The 17286-nt window shown below is 41.9% G+C and overlaps 1 protein-coding gene across 4 annotated transcripts in view; it reads left to right on the plus strand.

Annotated features, from left to right (window-relative positions):
• Nucleotides 1-17286, plus strand: part of erbb4b (erb-b2 receptor tyrosine kinase 4b) — a 361102-nt gene that overhangs the window by 200140 nt on the left and 143676 nt on the right. For all 4 annotated transcript variants that reach the window (XM_074659614.1, XM_074659616.1, XM_074659615.1 and 1 more), the window contains exon 3: nucleotides 6524-6710. In XM_074659614.1, coding sequence (XP_074515715.1) covers nucleotides 6524-6710 — 187 coding nt within the window. The remainder of the gene's footprint in view (nucleotides 1-6523; nucleotides 6711-17286) is intronic.

Below are 17286 nucleotides of genomic sequence, written 5' to 3' on the forward strand. Positions count from 1 at the left end.
TTGACAAGTATACTGTCAAAACCAATGACACTCAAGCATCAACTGAACACCACACATTGCCTCACATGACATGCACACTCTGAACAGGGACTTCTCAAAGTCACCCATTCTCGCCAATCTCGTTAGTAGGCGACAGCCGCTCCAAATCTCTTAAACAAAAGCCAAAAACTCACTTTAATGTAAGTAACATGTGTCAGCTAATTTCTGTTCTATTGCCTTCTCTTTTAGTCATACGTTTGTGCATGTCACTTGTTGCTGTATGCACATTTTAATCAACTGGAATTGCCTTTATTGCTTTACTATAGAGGGGATTGTAATTGTGTTGAAATCCTCAGTGAATTCTTTGAGTGTTCCTAGAAAGCAGCTGGCATTGACCCCCGGTAGAGGCAAGGGAAGGACATGGAACGCCAACAGAGCCGTTTCCAATCTTTCATGTTGCTTGTTCTTTTTTTTTTTTAGCTTTTGTTACCACAGTCAACAAAAAAGCAGTCTAATCTCACATGAGGATTCCTCTGTGTAACCACACAAACACACACACACACACACAGATTTGTTTCATGAGAGCATAAGAGGTATGATGTAAGAAACGGAAGGGATGGTTTCTCTTCATCTTCAAAGATGAGTCATCAGAATAATCTTGTCCAAGCAATAAAAAAAACACTTGAGTGATGCGCACGCACACACACGCGCACACGCACACACACACACACACACACGCACACGCACACGCACACACACACACACCAAAGTCAGCAAGCATCAACTGCAGGTGTTTGAAGTGGCTCATGTTGGGTTTGAGCCACTCCAGAGGGATTGAGGTGTTACCGAGGAGCTGGCTGTTTGCAGGGCTGGAGGTGGGCGACTTAAAGTGAAGCATGGCAACACTGCTGCTGTGAGTTTGAGAAAAAAGACTCACAAATTCCATCAGGGACGCTTCTCCTACTGTGAAACATTACGCTCCACTATGATGATATAATAAAGTCATATTATAGCTGACTTTGTGAGTGATATGCATGAGTTAATCACAATGGAGGGTTAACACTCTTTTATGTAGATTAATGTCAGAAATTAATGTCAAGACCGTAATGAAGCCTTCACTTTTCAAAAATGGGACAATTACCGGCAATATTTCCAGTGGGTTGTCGCTTACATCGGGGGATGAGCTCTCGGGAAAACTCTGGAGGATTTTCTCACTTACACTTGTAGACACTCCATCCGGATTCTGTGTCTGTTTACAGATGTGGATGTGAGCTCAGGCGGAGGGTTTAGAGGAGCGATATGGAAATAGAGGATGAGGGCTTAGTGATGCAAGGCAAACCTTAAGCCCTCCCAGTGCACTCCTGTGTATCAGACTTCAATGACCGCGGTCCCTTGGAGCACGTCGGTACGCCTCAATATGTATGGAAATGAGAGGGAATCATGCTAACGTGTGTTCAGTCTCTTCAAACATGCTAATGGTGTCATTACACTTTCAGCCCTGCATCACATCTCTCCCGACATCCCACCCCTCCTCAGACCCTTCACTGTCTCTTTCCCTGACCTGGAACAGGTGTGGTTTTAATTATGCATTGAAATATACGTCGACCCAGTCCGATCCACTCGACTGAGCTCCTCCTCCTGCAGTGTGCGTTCCACCCTCTCCGTCTCCCTCTCTATCCTCTCTGCCTCCTTCTTTCGCTACCTCTAAAAACCCTCCCTCCCTCTCCTCTTCATTTAGAAGTTGGGGGATTGAAGGACTCGATTTCAAAACCGCGCACGTCTCGGTGACTCAAGTGAGGGGTTTGTTCCGCTGCCACACTTCCGTTCACAAATGCGCCAGCTTGGGGAGGAGGGAGGAGGGAGGAGGGGAGAAATCCCTGTTAATCTAGTGAATCTGGCTCTCTCTGTCTCTTTTGTTCACTGTTACTGGGACTCTGGCGCATTGATCTCTTGGGAGGCGTGCGGGGTGCGGGGTTGGGAGAGTCGCGGGGTTTGCTACACGGCTCGGTCGACATGTAGTGAAGAAGTCTAACATCCCATTCTTTATGCAATCTCAGTTTAAAAAAGAAAGACTACATATTCACTGAAGGTATTGTGGAAGATCAACAATTTGCACCTTCCTGTTTGAATCTGACCATGTTGACATAAAATATTGAACTGGAGTAGATAAAAAAAGACGGAAGAGAACATAACGTCTTGGATTTCAGCAAGATGAGGCTGGTTTCCTGTCACATGTGCCCCCATACACCTGTACAGTATCAAAGAGCTATTCTTACTGGGAGAAATCCAGGACAACAATGTGACATGTTGGTATCTTTAGCAGGTAATTTAGTGCTCTAATTGCAGCTCAATGGAGGAGGTCATTCACATGACTCAGGAATAAATTTAGTGCAATGGCACACATAAAAAATTAGGCCTGAGCCGAATACTTCGAAGCTTGGACTGTTGCCATGGTAATCGATGTCCGAATCAGTATTCGAATGCTTCGCTTTAATTCTTTTTTTTAATTTTTTTATATATAAGTATGTATAATGATGTAGAAATCCCAAAATAGCCCATGAAATAAGGAATAATAATAACAACATTATTCATTATTCATATTCAACATTAATTATCATTAGTTATTCTCAAGAAGATATTGCTGTTTGTTGTGTGTAGAGGTGGGTGCGTGTACAGTAGTGCGGCAGCGGCACTGAAACGAATGAGATGGAGACAGACAGACAGAAGAACATGTCAGCCTGTTGTGCTGCGTCGCGAAGCTTCGAATGTTTCTCACCGAAGCTTCGAAGCCCAAAAAATGGTGTTCGGGACAGCTCTACAAAAAATCAAATATGCTGTTAAGTTGACACCTGTACCAAGCTCAGCATTGCCGCTCCATCACATAATGTGGCCTCTTGTGTATCATTAACACATTTTTGAAAGCATGTTTTAACCGTATTCGCTCCATGTGCCTGTTTCCCTGAAGTGGACATATGGGTGCACTTGGCCCGCGCCCGTGGTGGTGTTGCGGATATGGGGGTGGGGGTTGCTTGTTTTGTTGATCTGTGTTTAATGAAAGTGACCACGCAGAGCAGATTTGGCTATTAGCTCAGCGAGGGCCTGTAATCACTACAAGTTGTTTCCCCTTTCTCATGCAGTTCATTATTGAACAAACAATCTATGGGGAGCAAAGCGTGTGTACCTGCCATCTTCTTTCTCCCTCGTTTTATTTCCCTCTGCAAGGCTGCACTTTGGAAAGTATTGATTCGGTGGCTTGAAAATAACAAAGCGGCAACCGTGCGAGTGGGGTAATAAACAGGCTCAGAAAAAAAAAGAAGAAAAAAAGCACACATGAAGTGTGTGCCCTGAAATAATAATCAGCTGTATATGCTCAGGTTCAGTCAGCCAGAGTTTATTGCTCTTACTGCTGTGTGCCACCCTCCACCTTTTGGTAGCAAGGAAAAGTAGCTGGATCATAGCTGGGGAAGATATCGGCAGTTTATGGCACTGCGCCCAGGGCAATGTCACTGGACTACATAGATTTGGAGCTATTTGATTGCGTGGCAGGGCTGAAGAGACCTTCAAACTCACAGCAGGGTGAATGCGAGTCATCCAGCAGACCTCAGCCTCTTGGCTAGTGAAATAAAGTCAAAGTGTGAAGTACGGCCCTGATTGTTTGACGCTGTGTTTCGCACTGATGGTACAACAGAGTACAGACACACTTCAAAGAAGCTCAATTTATTGTACACGTATGCATGCACACATGTACATCGACTAGGGATGCACCGATCCGACTTTTTCAGTCCTGATACCGATAGCGATACCTGGGCTTTGGGTATCGGCCGATACCGAGTACTGATCCGATACCTGTCTTTAATTAATAGGCTTTATGCCTCACTGTGTTGAAGTGACTGGGATCATTCTTTTATGTTTAAGGCAACATCATGCTTGACTTAAACATTGCTTTACTAACTTTGAAAGACAAAATGTAACATAAATATATTAATAATAATAAATTGTACACCAACAACTTGGCAAAATAAAAATCTTCAAATTTAACAGGAATAACAATTTAAATGTAAACCTTTTTAATGCATCGAAAAATGGTCAAAACTTAAACAGGAATTCAAATTACAGTATGTAATGTATATTGTACATAAACATAGAATTTAAGTTGAATAGATCGGCCCCATTGTCACCGATATCCGATCCAGATATTTGAGTCAGTATCGGCCCGATATCCAATCCGGTATCGCTGCTTCCCTAACATAGACAAATGGACATGCATCAATTTTTTCTCCGTCCATGATTCTACGACTGTTAATATATTTTTATCTCCGCAAAGTAGCTTCCTTGATCTTATTTTCCAACTAGTTTCTAAACCGATAAACACATGCACGCACAGAAACTGAATATAAATTCCCCATCACTCATTCCCATCAATACGCACAGACTCACCAGACTCCGGCCCGTCTGTTTCTATTAATGCTAATCAGCAGGGTAATGATGACGGAGCTTTGACTGTGGCTTACTTACTGGTGGCTGATGGCCATGCTCTCTGACAGCTGTCAGCCGCCATGACTGCGCTGCCAGGGCCCTCCTCAGGACTTATTTCAGCTCAGCGCATCAGCTGCAACAGCACTTCACACACAGACTTGTTGATTACCAGCATCGGCGGGGCCGGCGTGGAAAGACTTCTCTGACCGCCTGTCTGCTAATGACAGCCACCATGATGGTGGATGGGAGAAAGAGGACGCCGCCTGTCACTTTGATTCATGCAACAGCAGCTCCAACTGGGTGGCTCGGCGCCAAAGTCTCGACAGTCGTTATATCCCCTCCTAAATGACATTTAAAGTGTGAAGCAATGGCTGTCCTTGTGGCTCAGTCACCCCGGGCCGAGCCCTGGACATGAGCGGTTTGCGTTGAGGTCACAAACCCCAGAGCAAGTTCTCCTCACTCAGATGCTCAAACTCAACTCGCTGGCAGGATGGAATCTGTGCAAAGTGACCTTGAAGATAGATGTTGTCAATGATCGGATTTTCCTTTTTTTGTCGCTGTCTGTTTTGTTTTGTTTGTGTCTTTTTCTCTGCTGCTTTCTCTCTACGCCCCTCTTGGCATGCAAACACAGATCCATTCGGTACATGTTTTAAAGCTTCAGGTGGTACAATGAATTACCTTTGATATAAAATAAGACATTCAGAAGCACTGAAGGGTAGAAGAAGAAAAATTGTGATTTTCTTGGTGGATCAAAATAACTAAATACAATTTCTTTAATCTAACAACCTTTAAATATTGTTAGTGCATGTGTTTTGTATATCTTTCCAAACTACTGGGCAACATGCTGTAAAAACAGCTTGTACAAGTATGCAAGAAACTTATCTTGCACTGGATGGCAGCTGGATACCTGCGATGTCATGAGATCACGCCGAAATCCATCTTGTCACAGGCATGGCTTAGGTGTGTGTTGACTGTTCGTTCTAAACAACAATGTTGGCTCCTGAAGAGGTTAGTGTAGCTGCAATAGCATCAATATCAGAAATGGAGAGTATTTCTTCATTGAAAGAAGAGCAAAGAACAGCACTGTAGGCGATGTTTTCGCTCTTCTCCCGACTGGCTTCGGTAAGCGTTTGATTGACATGTGCTTCATCCAATCACCTGCCAAGTATTTTTGAATGTGCCTGCCCTTTTCCAACAGTTTCCAATGATGACTCCTCAGATAGTTCCGTGTAACAAACCATCTGGCGGGTCAGGTTAACAGGATACTCTAAGTAACAAGTGAAAAAGTGCAAGGGACCAAACCATTTAAATTGCACAATACAGCAAAATGAATTCCAAAATTGGTCTTGGGAAAGACTTTCAAGTGTAAAGTTGTCCAGTTTTTGGCTAATTGAAGGAAGGGTTTGAGGGACACATGCAGTGTGTGACATAGCTTTGATGGTTCTTCATTCAAGCTGGAAGAAAATGGGAAAGACTGACTGTGAAAAGGCCGTATCTAGTTGTTGGATCTTGTTGTTGTTGTTACAGGAGATGGCACCGTTCCAAGGTAGAGTAGTCGATTTCTGCAAGGTGGATTTGGAATTACCAAGAAGCTCTCATATTAAGTGCATTTATACTTTTGTTTGCTTCCACTTTCGGATGCCAGACCTGAACTTTGAATGTGCATCATTCTGAACAGCCTATTGTCAACAAAACACGTATTCTTATAAGAGCTTAGTGAGACTCAGTAGAGTGTTCCCTTTGGAATAATCTATTACAAGCGTACAAGATCCATCTAGATGTACAAAATTTTGGTAGGCAGACTCTAAGCTCATCATAAACATGGACTTGTACAGTGTCCTCAAGGCCTGCTGACGGACACTACAGTTTTATAAACTACTCTACCTCTTAGCCTTGTACTAGCGTACTTGCTGAAACCATCATTTCAGATCCACCAAGAGAAATATAAATTTTTTTCCTTTCATGTCTTTCACATAACAAAGGATTTGAAGTGTTTTTTTATTTACGCAACTATATTCTGCACAGTTATAAAATACACTAACACCTCCCTTTGTAACTCTGTCCACAGTCTATCAGAGAAGTGACGGGCTATGTGTTGGTGGCTCTGAACCAGTTCGACTACTTGCCTTTGGAGAACTTGAGGATCATCAGAGGGACCAAGCTGTATGAGGACCGCTACTCCCTCGCAATCTTCCTCAACTACAGACGGGATGGAAACTTCGGCCTGCGCCAGTTGGGTCTGAAAAATCTCACAGGTGAGTGAGTTATTCTCTGGATACTCACATTAGTCTGCGCCGTGTCTTGTTTGTGAGTATTACGAGTGCCTTTCGAGCAAAGACGTGGCCTGTTAGTCAACGATGGTGCAACTTCGCTATGAGTCCAGTCTTTAAAAAAGCTTGTTTTTATCCGAGATCAAACGTTTCACATTCTATATTTCCATGCCTCTTGGAGAGTGTGTGCGTATTTACCCTTTCGTTCACCACCTGCTGGGACCTCCTAACAGGTTAGGACAGCTGATGATGAGATGCTTTAACTCCTAAGACTGAAATTTAGACCAATCATTCAGGAACGTATTCAAGTTGGGGCTGCTGATTGTCAGATGCTTATTACAGGCCCAAGTTTTTGCCTTTATAGTGAGGCACAGTGCCCAGCGTGAGTAAAGCAATCTGCTCCAAAACTTGTAGTAATGTTAACTTTTATAACTTTTGAGTCGGAAGCAGTCTTGGCAAATGGAGGGAATTCACACACCAATGTCAGCTTAATGAAATGGGAACAGAGGGCGATGGACGAATGGAAACAGAGTGATATTTTGAAAGCTATTTTTGAGCTATCTTTGCTTTGAATGTTTTACAGACTCTTGCCTGAAACTTCATTATTCACTTCACACACTTCATTAGCTTGTTTCAAATTGCTATCTTTGAGTTAATGGTTTCAAAAAGGTTTTACAGCTGAATTCAACTGTGATCAGATCCCCTTGTTTAGTTGCCAGTGTTAATCAATAATTGCCTAGCGCAAGGTTGTCTACCCTCTGCTTTTGAAACTAAGGCTGCAACTAATGATTGTTTTGATTAATCTGTCGATTATTTTTCTTGATTAGTCTATTAGTTGTTTGGTCTATGAAATGTCAGAAAATGGTGATAGAAATTCATCATTGTTCTTAAAGCCCAAGATGATTTTCTGTCATAGAGGAGCAAATAAACCGGAAAATATTCACATTTAACAAGCTGGAATCAAACTGATTAATCAATCATCAAAATAGTTGGCTAATTTAATAGTTGACCACTAATCACCACAGCTCTCTTTGAAATGATGCTGACAAGCAACAGGTATTTCTATTGTTTCAGATTGATCGGACAATAAGCTGGTAAAGATCCCCGGTACCAATGAGAAAATATCCCACAAAGGGTATCAGGGGGGATGATTTCATAAAGTCTTTCAACACAATAACAGTGAAACACTGGCTGGATGGTACATTGAGCAATTGAATGAATAAATTGGCCCATGTGTTGGTAGCTGTTTACTGGCTTTTATCACCTTCACACAAGATGGAAATATGCCGACAGTCTGCCTCATCTTCTTCTTCTTCTTCTTATTCTTCTTCTCCGAAGAACCCGACTGGTGCTGTTATCACAATTAACCCTAAGGGATATGATGCTGACTAGCGATGTTGTGAAAAGACGTTATCTCTTCTGCTGTTTCCACCCATCGCTCCCGCTCGCACACAAAGGGTTCTCGTCATGATTTACAACCCCACTCCGCAATCGACCCGAGCCTGCTTCCCTCAGAAGTTGGAGAAGTCGGTGAATGTGATTGCTGATAAATAGCGTACTAAGTAGGAAAACAATGTGTGGGTGGCTCTGCCTCTTCTTGAACAACAGATCCTTGTGCTGCGAGGTTTCCTTCAGGCGCCCCAACCCTGAGGTCAGTGAGAAATGAAGCTCTTGACTTGCAAACAAATATGTATAGCTGTTTCCAATGCGGGGCTAAGTGGGGCATGCATGATGTTTGCAACACAAGACCAGAGGTATTATTCACTCGTTTTGAAGTTAAATCCAACCTCACAAATATTCTGAGTGACTGGAAATGGAGAGAGAATCAAATGGAGTTTCCTTAAGTAGAAGTGTTATCAGTAAATCCTGGTCAGTTGTGTTTAATCCCACGGTGCAAACACTGCTATGTTTTCTTAATTTTTTGCCCTTCAGTGCAATCATAACATTCATTATTTCCCTTATTATCTTTAACACACAGGGAAGCATGAGAAATGAGATTTGAATGATTCATTAGGTAGCACCACAAAGTACCACGCATGTCCTCGTTGATGAGGAATGTCAGTAAAATGTGCTTCTGAAATGACTTTTGCTGCTCATTTCTCTACGGGGATGAACTCCCATTGCAATCAGACTGGACTGATGGCACACAAGCATGTCTCCACCTAATGATGCTGGAAAGTAATATCACACAAATGCATAAATATATGTTATATATAAGTGAGATTACAAGTATGTCAAGGAGACACCGAGGCAATGTGAGAAAGACAATGTCATCGGTTTGAAGTTAAAGGTTCAGTCTGTATTTAAAGGTTCTGTCTGTCTCACAATTCATTCTGAGACTAGAATTTATTTAGATTTGTGAGGAAGAAGCACAACACCGAGCTTGTGTCTCTGCTGCTTGCAAACCCTCTTTCTAAATAATTCAATTGTCTCTCATTGTTCTCTTCAACTGTTCCTTCCTGGTGATCCCCCAGAGTCGAAGGAAGCGACACAGCCATCCACGACTGCATGCGCAGAAACAGTATGTGCTCGAGCGTTGTGTTCCATCTTGTATTCTTTCTCGCATGTTGCGCCATACTTAGGGAATTGCATTTGTCCAGCACCACCAGCAGCAGCTCTTTTGCCAAGCCGGCCCTCTTCATTGTGGTGCCAAGTTGAAGCTCGCGCTGAGGGAGCCGGGGCTGGACTCTGTGAGAAGCTGCTGTTTGATGTGCTATCCGTGGCCTCGAGCCATGAAGTGGATGGGAAGTTGTGCACAACAGCCATGGCCTGAATCTGCTCTACTTCATAACTCTGACTCTTTGAGATTCACCCTACTATTTTTCGGTCTTGATAACAAGTAGAGTAAAATTTGCTCACTTCTTTCTTAACAAGAAGTCAAGAAAAAAAATTCTAATGAGATATCTGTCTTGTTATAGGGAGATTCTCTCATTTGTAGTTATTAAAATATACCAACTAGAGGTCTTCAGTGCTCCCCTTGGTTAGTAGTAACCAAGACCCGAGCCGGGACCCAAATCGGGTCCAAATTTGATGCAGTCTAATTGTGTCCAGGTGCTATTTCCTGGGGTCTTGTGTCAATATATCTAATACCTGAGTGGATCCAAATATTTTTTCTATCAGCTGTGTCCATGTGTTTCTTCATAGAGATAAGCAAGATTAAGATAGAGCGTGAATTGTGTGATGTGCAGCTACTGTTTTCGGCCGTGGCTGCTCATTAATTTTTGGCACTAGGATCGTCATGAGAACCGATACTTTGGTACCAAGTCAATATCTGAAATACTGAAAACGTGATGGTACTACAGTACACAGGAACCGGGGATTAGGGCTCAAGACTAACGTCGTCCAGACGTCCTATGGACGATAGAAAACTTCCCTGATAATGCTAAATTGTGATCAATAATTCCATGTTGAAACTGGCAGTAGGAGAGCCAGTTAACATTAGCTGTTAGAACCCAGTGGGCAGCACAGTCCTGCTTGGCTAAATAATGGAGCTGGAAGCTAACATACAGAGGATACATTGAGTTACGTTATGATGCGTTCAAGCTCTGTTCTATTTATATTCAAAATAGTATCAGCAAAAGTAGATCATAACATTATTATGATGTGTTCAAACGTAATCTTGTAAAATGTAGTTTTTGGCAAGAAACTTGAGGCGGATCATCAAGGATTGATAATAAATTCACAAAAAACAGTATGCTAATGGTAATATAGGACTGTATGTTGAAGTACATGGGGTTTATTGTATTGTTTTCTTTTTTTTACCGTGGTATCAAATTGGGTATCAAGAATTGTGGAATTTCTCTGGTATCGACTACTAAATTTCTTGTATCGTGACATCCTTAGTTGGTGCATCATGCTGCTACCAGTGTTGGTGTTCACTCTCTTTTTGGGTCTGTTCGAGTCGACCGCAATTAGGATGAGGCCTAATTATCCTTGAGTCTATTTCAGACCAGTTCTGACTGTCCTCAGGTCCCTTTTCCATCAGCTATTTTTCTTTAAATATATATATGCATGTCAAGTTTGGGAGCTGTTATGGATCAGATCCATCCCGAAACAACCTTAAATGCCAACTTATCTTTCTGTAACAAGAAACTTGTATGGGGGGGGGGGTCTATCATATCACTGCTTTCTGCACAGATGGTCCTGACAGTGAAACAAACGCTTGCTGTTTGCAGTTGTCATCATTCTACAGTGTACTGCTGAGGAAGGATATAAGCCTAAACCGTCAGGATAGATCCTCTCCTGTACATCAAGCAGTCCATCAAAACTCCTTCCCTCCTTCAAGTGCTGCAGTGAGTCCGAGGCGAGCTGTCTCATTCATTACCAGGCCTTTGATGTTGCTGTCACATTGGTCCACCGTTCCTCTACCAGCAGCTCCCAGGAGAAGTGTAAAATGATCGATACAATCCATAAGGAACATATACAAGAGGATAAAACTTATTAACTACATAAGGGGCTAATCGAGGGGAAGGCACAGTAAAAGACCCCTTCAATGCTGAAACCTACCCGTATTTCCACTCGGGTCGAAATTGCCTTAAGATGAAATCAATTTGTCGCCAGTATATTGTAGCCTTGCACTTATTGATTTTTCTGGTGCACTCTGTGTGAGCTGTGAATGGACTCTGTGGATTTGAGGGGACCAGAGGATGGAGTGGAGGAGGTCTCTGGCTGAGCAGGGATAGGACTCCCTCCGATGCACCTTTCAATCAAGCTTAGCTAAGTTATCCTCATGAATATGAAATATAAGGCACAGTCGAGCTGGGGAGAAGTTGAGGGATGGTGTGTGTGTGTGCACGGGGGTGTGTAGAAGTGAATAAGAAATGTAAGACTATTTGCGTATGTGTGGAAAGTTTAGTTGTGTTTGTTTATTTAATACTACTTTAGTGACATTGTGAGGACTCCTATTCTGAAGACAAAAAGCTGCAGGGTTGCTCATTTTTTTAAGGCTTTTTGTGACCGCTGCAAAGAGAAGCTTCAAATAAGTACTTCTTTCTATCTTTTTCTCCTCACAGCCAAGCAAGGAAAAGGTTAAACAGAGCCTCCTCCTGACATTTCCAAAGTTTCTAATCTGTATTTTGATGCACGCTGACCCGCAGTGTCTTCCTTCCTGCTTAGGCAAACATTTTCAGCACTTCCGTCTGGATTCACATGAACCCCGGGCAGCTTCTGTGCTTTCACATTGTAATTACAGCCTGCTTCCCTGGCAAAATAATAACAGCCTCAATAAGGAGCACAACACAGATGAGCTTTCTGATTTAACGCATTTTACTGCCGCCCCTCCTCCTCCCCCCCCTTTCTTTCCCTCATTTCATCCAGTATCGTTTCTTTTTTTTCAGATTTGTTTTGTGTTGATTCATTTTTCTAACCACCCTACGCCTGCACTGCGTCTGTCCAAAATGAAGCATCCAATCTGAGGCCCCATCTGCTGAATGATCCTCTCTCGTCGCATGCATGTACACAAGCCTGTGTTTTACGCCAAGGCGTTATCCACTCCTTCATGGCCCATCTGCTCTCTCTTTATCTACCCTGTTTTCTGTCTTTCTTCCATCTCTTTATCCCTCTTTCCTTGGCTCTGTGTCTCTCATCATATTTTAGTTGGCTGTCTTGATTTGTTACATTGATGCCTTTCACGCAAATGCATGCAATGTAATGTTTGTACCATTTTTTTTTTACTGTATGCAACACCCAGTTGAGCACGGTCCTACTGTGTTCTCCAAAGCCTACTGCAATTGTTTGATGGAGGAATTTCAGAGAATGTTCGCTATCATCTGCTGAACGTGTCCTGTTCGATGCACCAGGCAAGAAAAAGGATGAGACGGGGCAAGGTGAAAGGGACAATTTGAGTCGGTGTGTTTCCCCCAGACAAGGAACTGCTGAGAAAGGGGGCATAAAATTGCTGCCTTCTTCTGATCCCTGAGACTCCCATTCACCGTCTAACTACTCGGAGAAGAAAGAGCAATTCTGCCACAGGAGGTAGCCAAGATTGGTTCAGTGCACGTCACCAGAATTTAGTCGAGCCTCTTGCCTGTGAGCCCACAGACCTCAGGTCTCCTTCAATTGTGTGTCTAATTGATTACTTCCCATGCAATTACTCCCGTGTCACACTCAATATTTCACCGCTCCAGGAAGGGGGCAAGAGGGACTTTCTTTTTGAAGGACGACATTCATATTGTCACATTTGTGGGCCCCTAATGTGGATCGTGAGGAGGCACATATTAAATTGAAGTCCGGAACGGGCCATCAGTGGTGGTTGGTGCTAATTGATTGCTCTGTAATACCACTGTGTGACAGAGATACTGAGACCACTGAGAGCCAATGGTTGGGTTTTTATGCCAGGGGAACAAGAGGGCTGGATTTCTTAAAAAAGTTTATTTTACTGTTGAAGTTTTGTTTGTCTTTGTGCTGCACAAAGCGAACATGCCAGGATACTATTACATTGTACACACTTTTGGTTAAATGCCAGGTATTTCTATACCTTTGGCTGCCTCTACTCATGACTTTCCCTGGTCATAAATTAGGAATCGTATCCTCCATAATTTCTCACATTATCTTACAATCCTTCCTTCCATCCATTTCTTCCATATTTGACTTCCTTTTTTAGATGTAAAATGTAACCTGGACAATTCACTGAATTGTTTTTGCTCCAGGGCAGTCGGTATATGTCGCTCGCAGCATTGCCTTAAGGGTGCCGTGTTGCTTTTTTATGCTTTTTTTATTTATTATTATCTTTAATGGTGCAATGTTTGAGATTTTACAAGCAGAACATATCTGGGCTTTATGAAATATTAATGGACAACAACAGCACAACCTGATATGACAAAGTTGGAATAATAACACAAAATAGATCTTTTCCAATTAAAAATGTGTGTGCCTTTGTCTCTCTCTGTGTTGCATATAATGCATTACTAGACTATAATTTTTGCTGAAAATGCCCTCGTGTCAAACCGTAGTCCCTTTTCCCATACACATGGTAAAAGACCTACTAAGTTTAAACAACTGTTAAGGCAACCATTATTATACAAGCTTATGCCCACTGCGTTCTCCCCTTAAACTCAGATAAATCCCTGGACAGTTCCCTTACCCTGATGAAGAGCGCAGGACATTGTAAGAACAGTTTGAACAAATGTATAAGTGCGATGGTGTAAAAAGCAGTTACGGAGCCTGGAGCGGGCTTTAATATTCCGAGAAAAAATCTGACTTTACGAGAAAAAAATTGGATATTCTCTGAGATTAAAGAGGTGAATTAACGAGTAAAAACTCACACATTCACAAGAAAAAAACGCAAATATCTGAGATTATAAAGTCATAAATTTGCGATTAAAAAAAAAAGAAATTCTGTGATTGCAGTCACAAATTCAGGAGAAAAACACTTGTAAAAATAGGGCTTTGTTTTTTTTTTGTCAAGGAGCCGCATCGCTTCACTTTGCAAGGTTGGATCAACCTCATCACACCACACACTGCGGTAACGTGAACCATCCAGTGCAAAAGCATGGTAACGCCAGTTTTTTTCACAATATTAACCCCCTCCCCAGGCTCCCTAATTATTATTTTTATTACCTACAATTTCCCTAATGTGCCATTGTATAAAATGCCTTTAGAAACTATAAATAAAAAGAGGTAGGAGGAAAAACAGAGAAGGATGTAAAAAGTAGCAGATTGGTAATCATTACACTAACATCAAATGGATGGCTGTTGCTAATACTATTAAAGCGGCCCAAATCCAGCCTTGAATTGACTGCTCAGGTCCCCTGAATGAATAATTACTGTATTATTTTCATCATCGAGGGAAGAATAAAATCCCCCCTCAGCTTCAATCACCAGTTAGCTCTAACATTACAATGCCTATTGATTTTTTTAATTCATCACTGTAGATAGAAAAATCTGATTAATGACTGCAATCTTTGCCATGTCCTTATTTGTTTGCTACATAGTTGATACCATGCAAGGATGGATACTAGAACAAAGAACATGTAGCCCCTGTGGACGGACTTAAATCTAGAGAATGTTCATCAGATGCTGTTTCCCAAACAGCTTTTTTGATCACCAACTCTGATCTTCGTAATTGTTAAATGTTAGACACACAAATGCATGTGATTAGAAATAAAATAGCTAGTGTTTTGTTTTAGATGTTAATCAGAAATAAAGAACTAGTAGTACTTTTTTTTCTCTTCTGGGGACCATTTATCTTTGTTTTTACGCATGCAAGCATGTTAGTGTGTGAATACATCAGTACAGTAGTGCTCATATGTGTTATATGTGCCGGTTTCCAATGAATAATTTACATTGCCTAAGCCCATGACTGCATTAGGGACCAACCTATAACTATCCTCACTGATTAGACATATCGTCCAGCCCAAGCCTCCACCTCAGCCTCACCTCTCGTCAGCTAGAGAAATATCCAGTCTTGCCTAAACATGACTATACCCTTTATTACCAATTTGCCTTCCAAACTGAACCTCTGCGGCCCGCTGGAAGGGAGAGTCGACTTTCACCTCATTAAAAGTTAAAGTAGGCGTGGAAGGAATTTTAATGCCAATTAATAATCAAAACACAGTCTTCTTCTCTCTTTCTCCAACATTTCCATCCCCCCGGGCTATGGCTTAGATCAGGCTAAGATCTGCCATGATGTTGACGTAAAAAAACTGGCTCAGAGACCAACAGGATGCTCTTCACTTAGCTGAAATCTCGTCTGAATTCTACACTGTTTTTTCAGGACAAGGGACAGAATGAGTGTTAACATGTCTGATTGAGCATATGTGCTGGGGATTCATTTGCTCTATAGGTTATGTAAATGACCATGTGTTTCACAGCAACTTCAACTGTGCAATGTTTCAAATCAGACACTGCTACTGTGAAGTGTTAGATAAGTATGTAGTACCTCTATCAAATGTGTACAAGTCGGTGGAAAAGGCACTGTGCAGCCTACTTGTTCTCACACAGCTGGATTCACTCACTTTATCCACTAAAATATCTTTATGTGGGTTTAGCTTGAGTGCAGAAGCTAAAACGTCAGATGACGTAGGCATAGTTCCAAACATCTAGAGGAAGATTTAGATAGTTGACAATTGACATTAACCCTGAACTTGCAATTCCTACCGATAAGCTGACTGAAAGTAGTGTCAACGTTACATCCACATCCGCAGCACTTGATAATGTTACATTAGCTTACCTTTTTTTAAGAATGGCGTGCTAGCCTGCATGTTTTCATAGTTTGCTTCTTCTTGCCTAATTCGCAATGGCTTGAAGATGAAGTTAGTCTCAGATAACATTCCTGACAGAGACAGTACGTTACTGAATGCAAGATGCTTCTTATTAACGGCAACAGATCAAGCGGCTAAAACACTTCTGAACAAGAGATATTTTGGGGACAGATGCATCATAGACTGTATATAAGAAGTGGACGTAGTCACCGTGACATCAACCATTGGTTTATGGACTGCTGTTTTGGAGCCTCGAGTTCGGCATTTGGATGTCGCCATCTTGGTTTTTGGCCGTCACCATCTTGAATTTTTTGCAACGAGAAGTGAGACGAGAGGGTGGAGCTAAGTACAACCGAACGCTGAATAAGACATTTTCAGGCAACCAAAAAGCTTATAATTAACTTTCATGAACTAAAAACACACTGTGAAAGGTTTGAAGTTGTAAGACGAAAACGCTGACAACTCCCAGACCGGACAACGCCGTGGTAGCGACCTGTCAATTACAAGGTAGCCACGCCCAAAAGCATCCCCTGCTTTATGGTCTATCTGACTCTAAATGGGACCATAATTTACTGAATGAACATCATGCTGTATTGAAGAAGACTTGAAACTAGCGATTGAGACCATAAACTCATGTTTACAATGTTTACTGAGTTAATGAATCAATTGAGATGTAAGCTCATTTTCTCATAGACTTCTATACAATCAGACTTATTTTGCAACCAGAGGAGTCGCCCCCTGCTGGCTATTAGAGAGAATGCAGATTAAAGAAACTTCTGCATTGGTTTCACTTTTCAGACCCGGAGGTAGTCCATTGAGGTGCATACAGGTTGTTTAGGAAGACTTAATAAATCAGTATCAGTAATTTCTTCATTGTCCATTGTTCCCTCTTTCAACTTAATTTGTATTTTTTATTTGTCAACAAAAAAATCTATACATTTTGTGATGCATTGTTTGTCCAGTATGTGCTTTACCTCCTTTCTATCAATTATTCTGTTTTTGAAAAGTCTGCCTTAGACATGATTGCAGATTCAAAACAAACACTGTGATTGTCATGTTCAGTTTCTGTCACTGACTGGCTGTCATTACAGTTTAACCATGTCAGTGCATGGCTGTGCGTCCTTGACATGCAGTTCTTACTTTGATTCTGGAGGCCAGACTGTGTTTCAGACAGGTCTTTGATGTCAGAGGCGATCAGTGCTCATCTCAGAGGAGGAGCAAACTGAGTGGGAAATAGGAGCTGACTGGCAGCTCGGTGGGTCTCAAAAGCCACTGAGGAAAATGTCACTTTCTATCAACTTAGTTATGAGGCCTAAATGGATACCTGTGGACTTTAGGAGATAAAAGAATTTCATTGTGGA

Source organism: Sebastes fasciatus, chromosome 14, assembly GCF_043250625.1.
Source record: "Sebastes fasciatus isolate fSebFas1 chromosome 14, fSebFas1.pri, whole genome shotgun sequence".
NCBI classification, from domain to species: Eukaryota; Metazoa; Chordata; class Actinopteri; order Perciformes; family Sebastidae; genus Sebastes; species Sebastes fasciatus.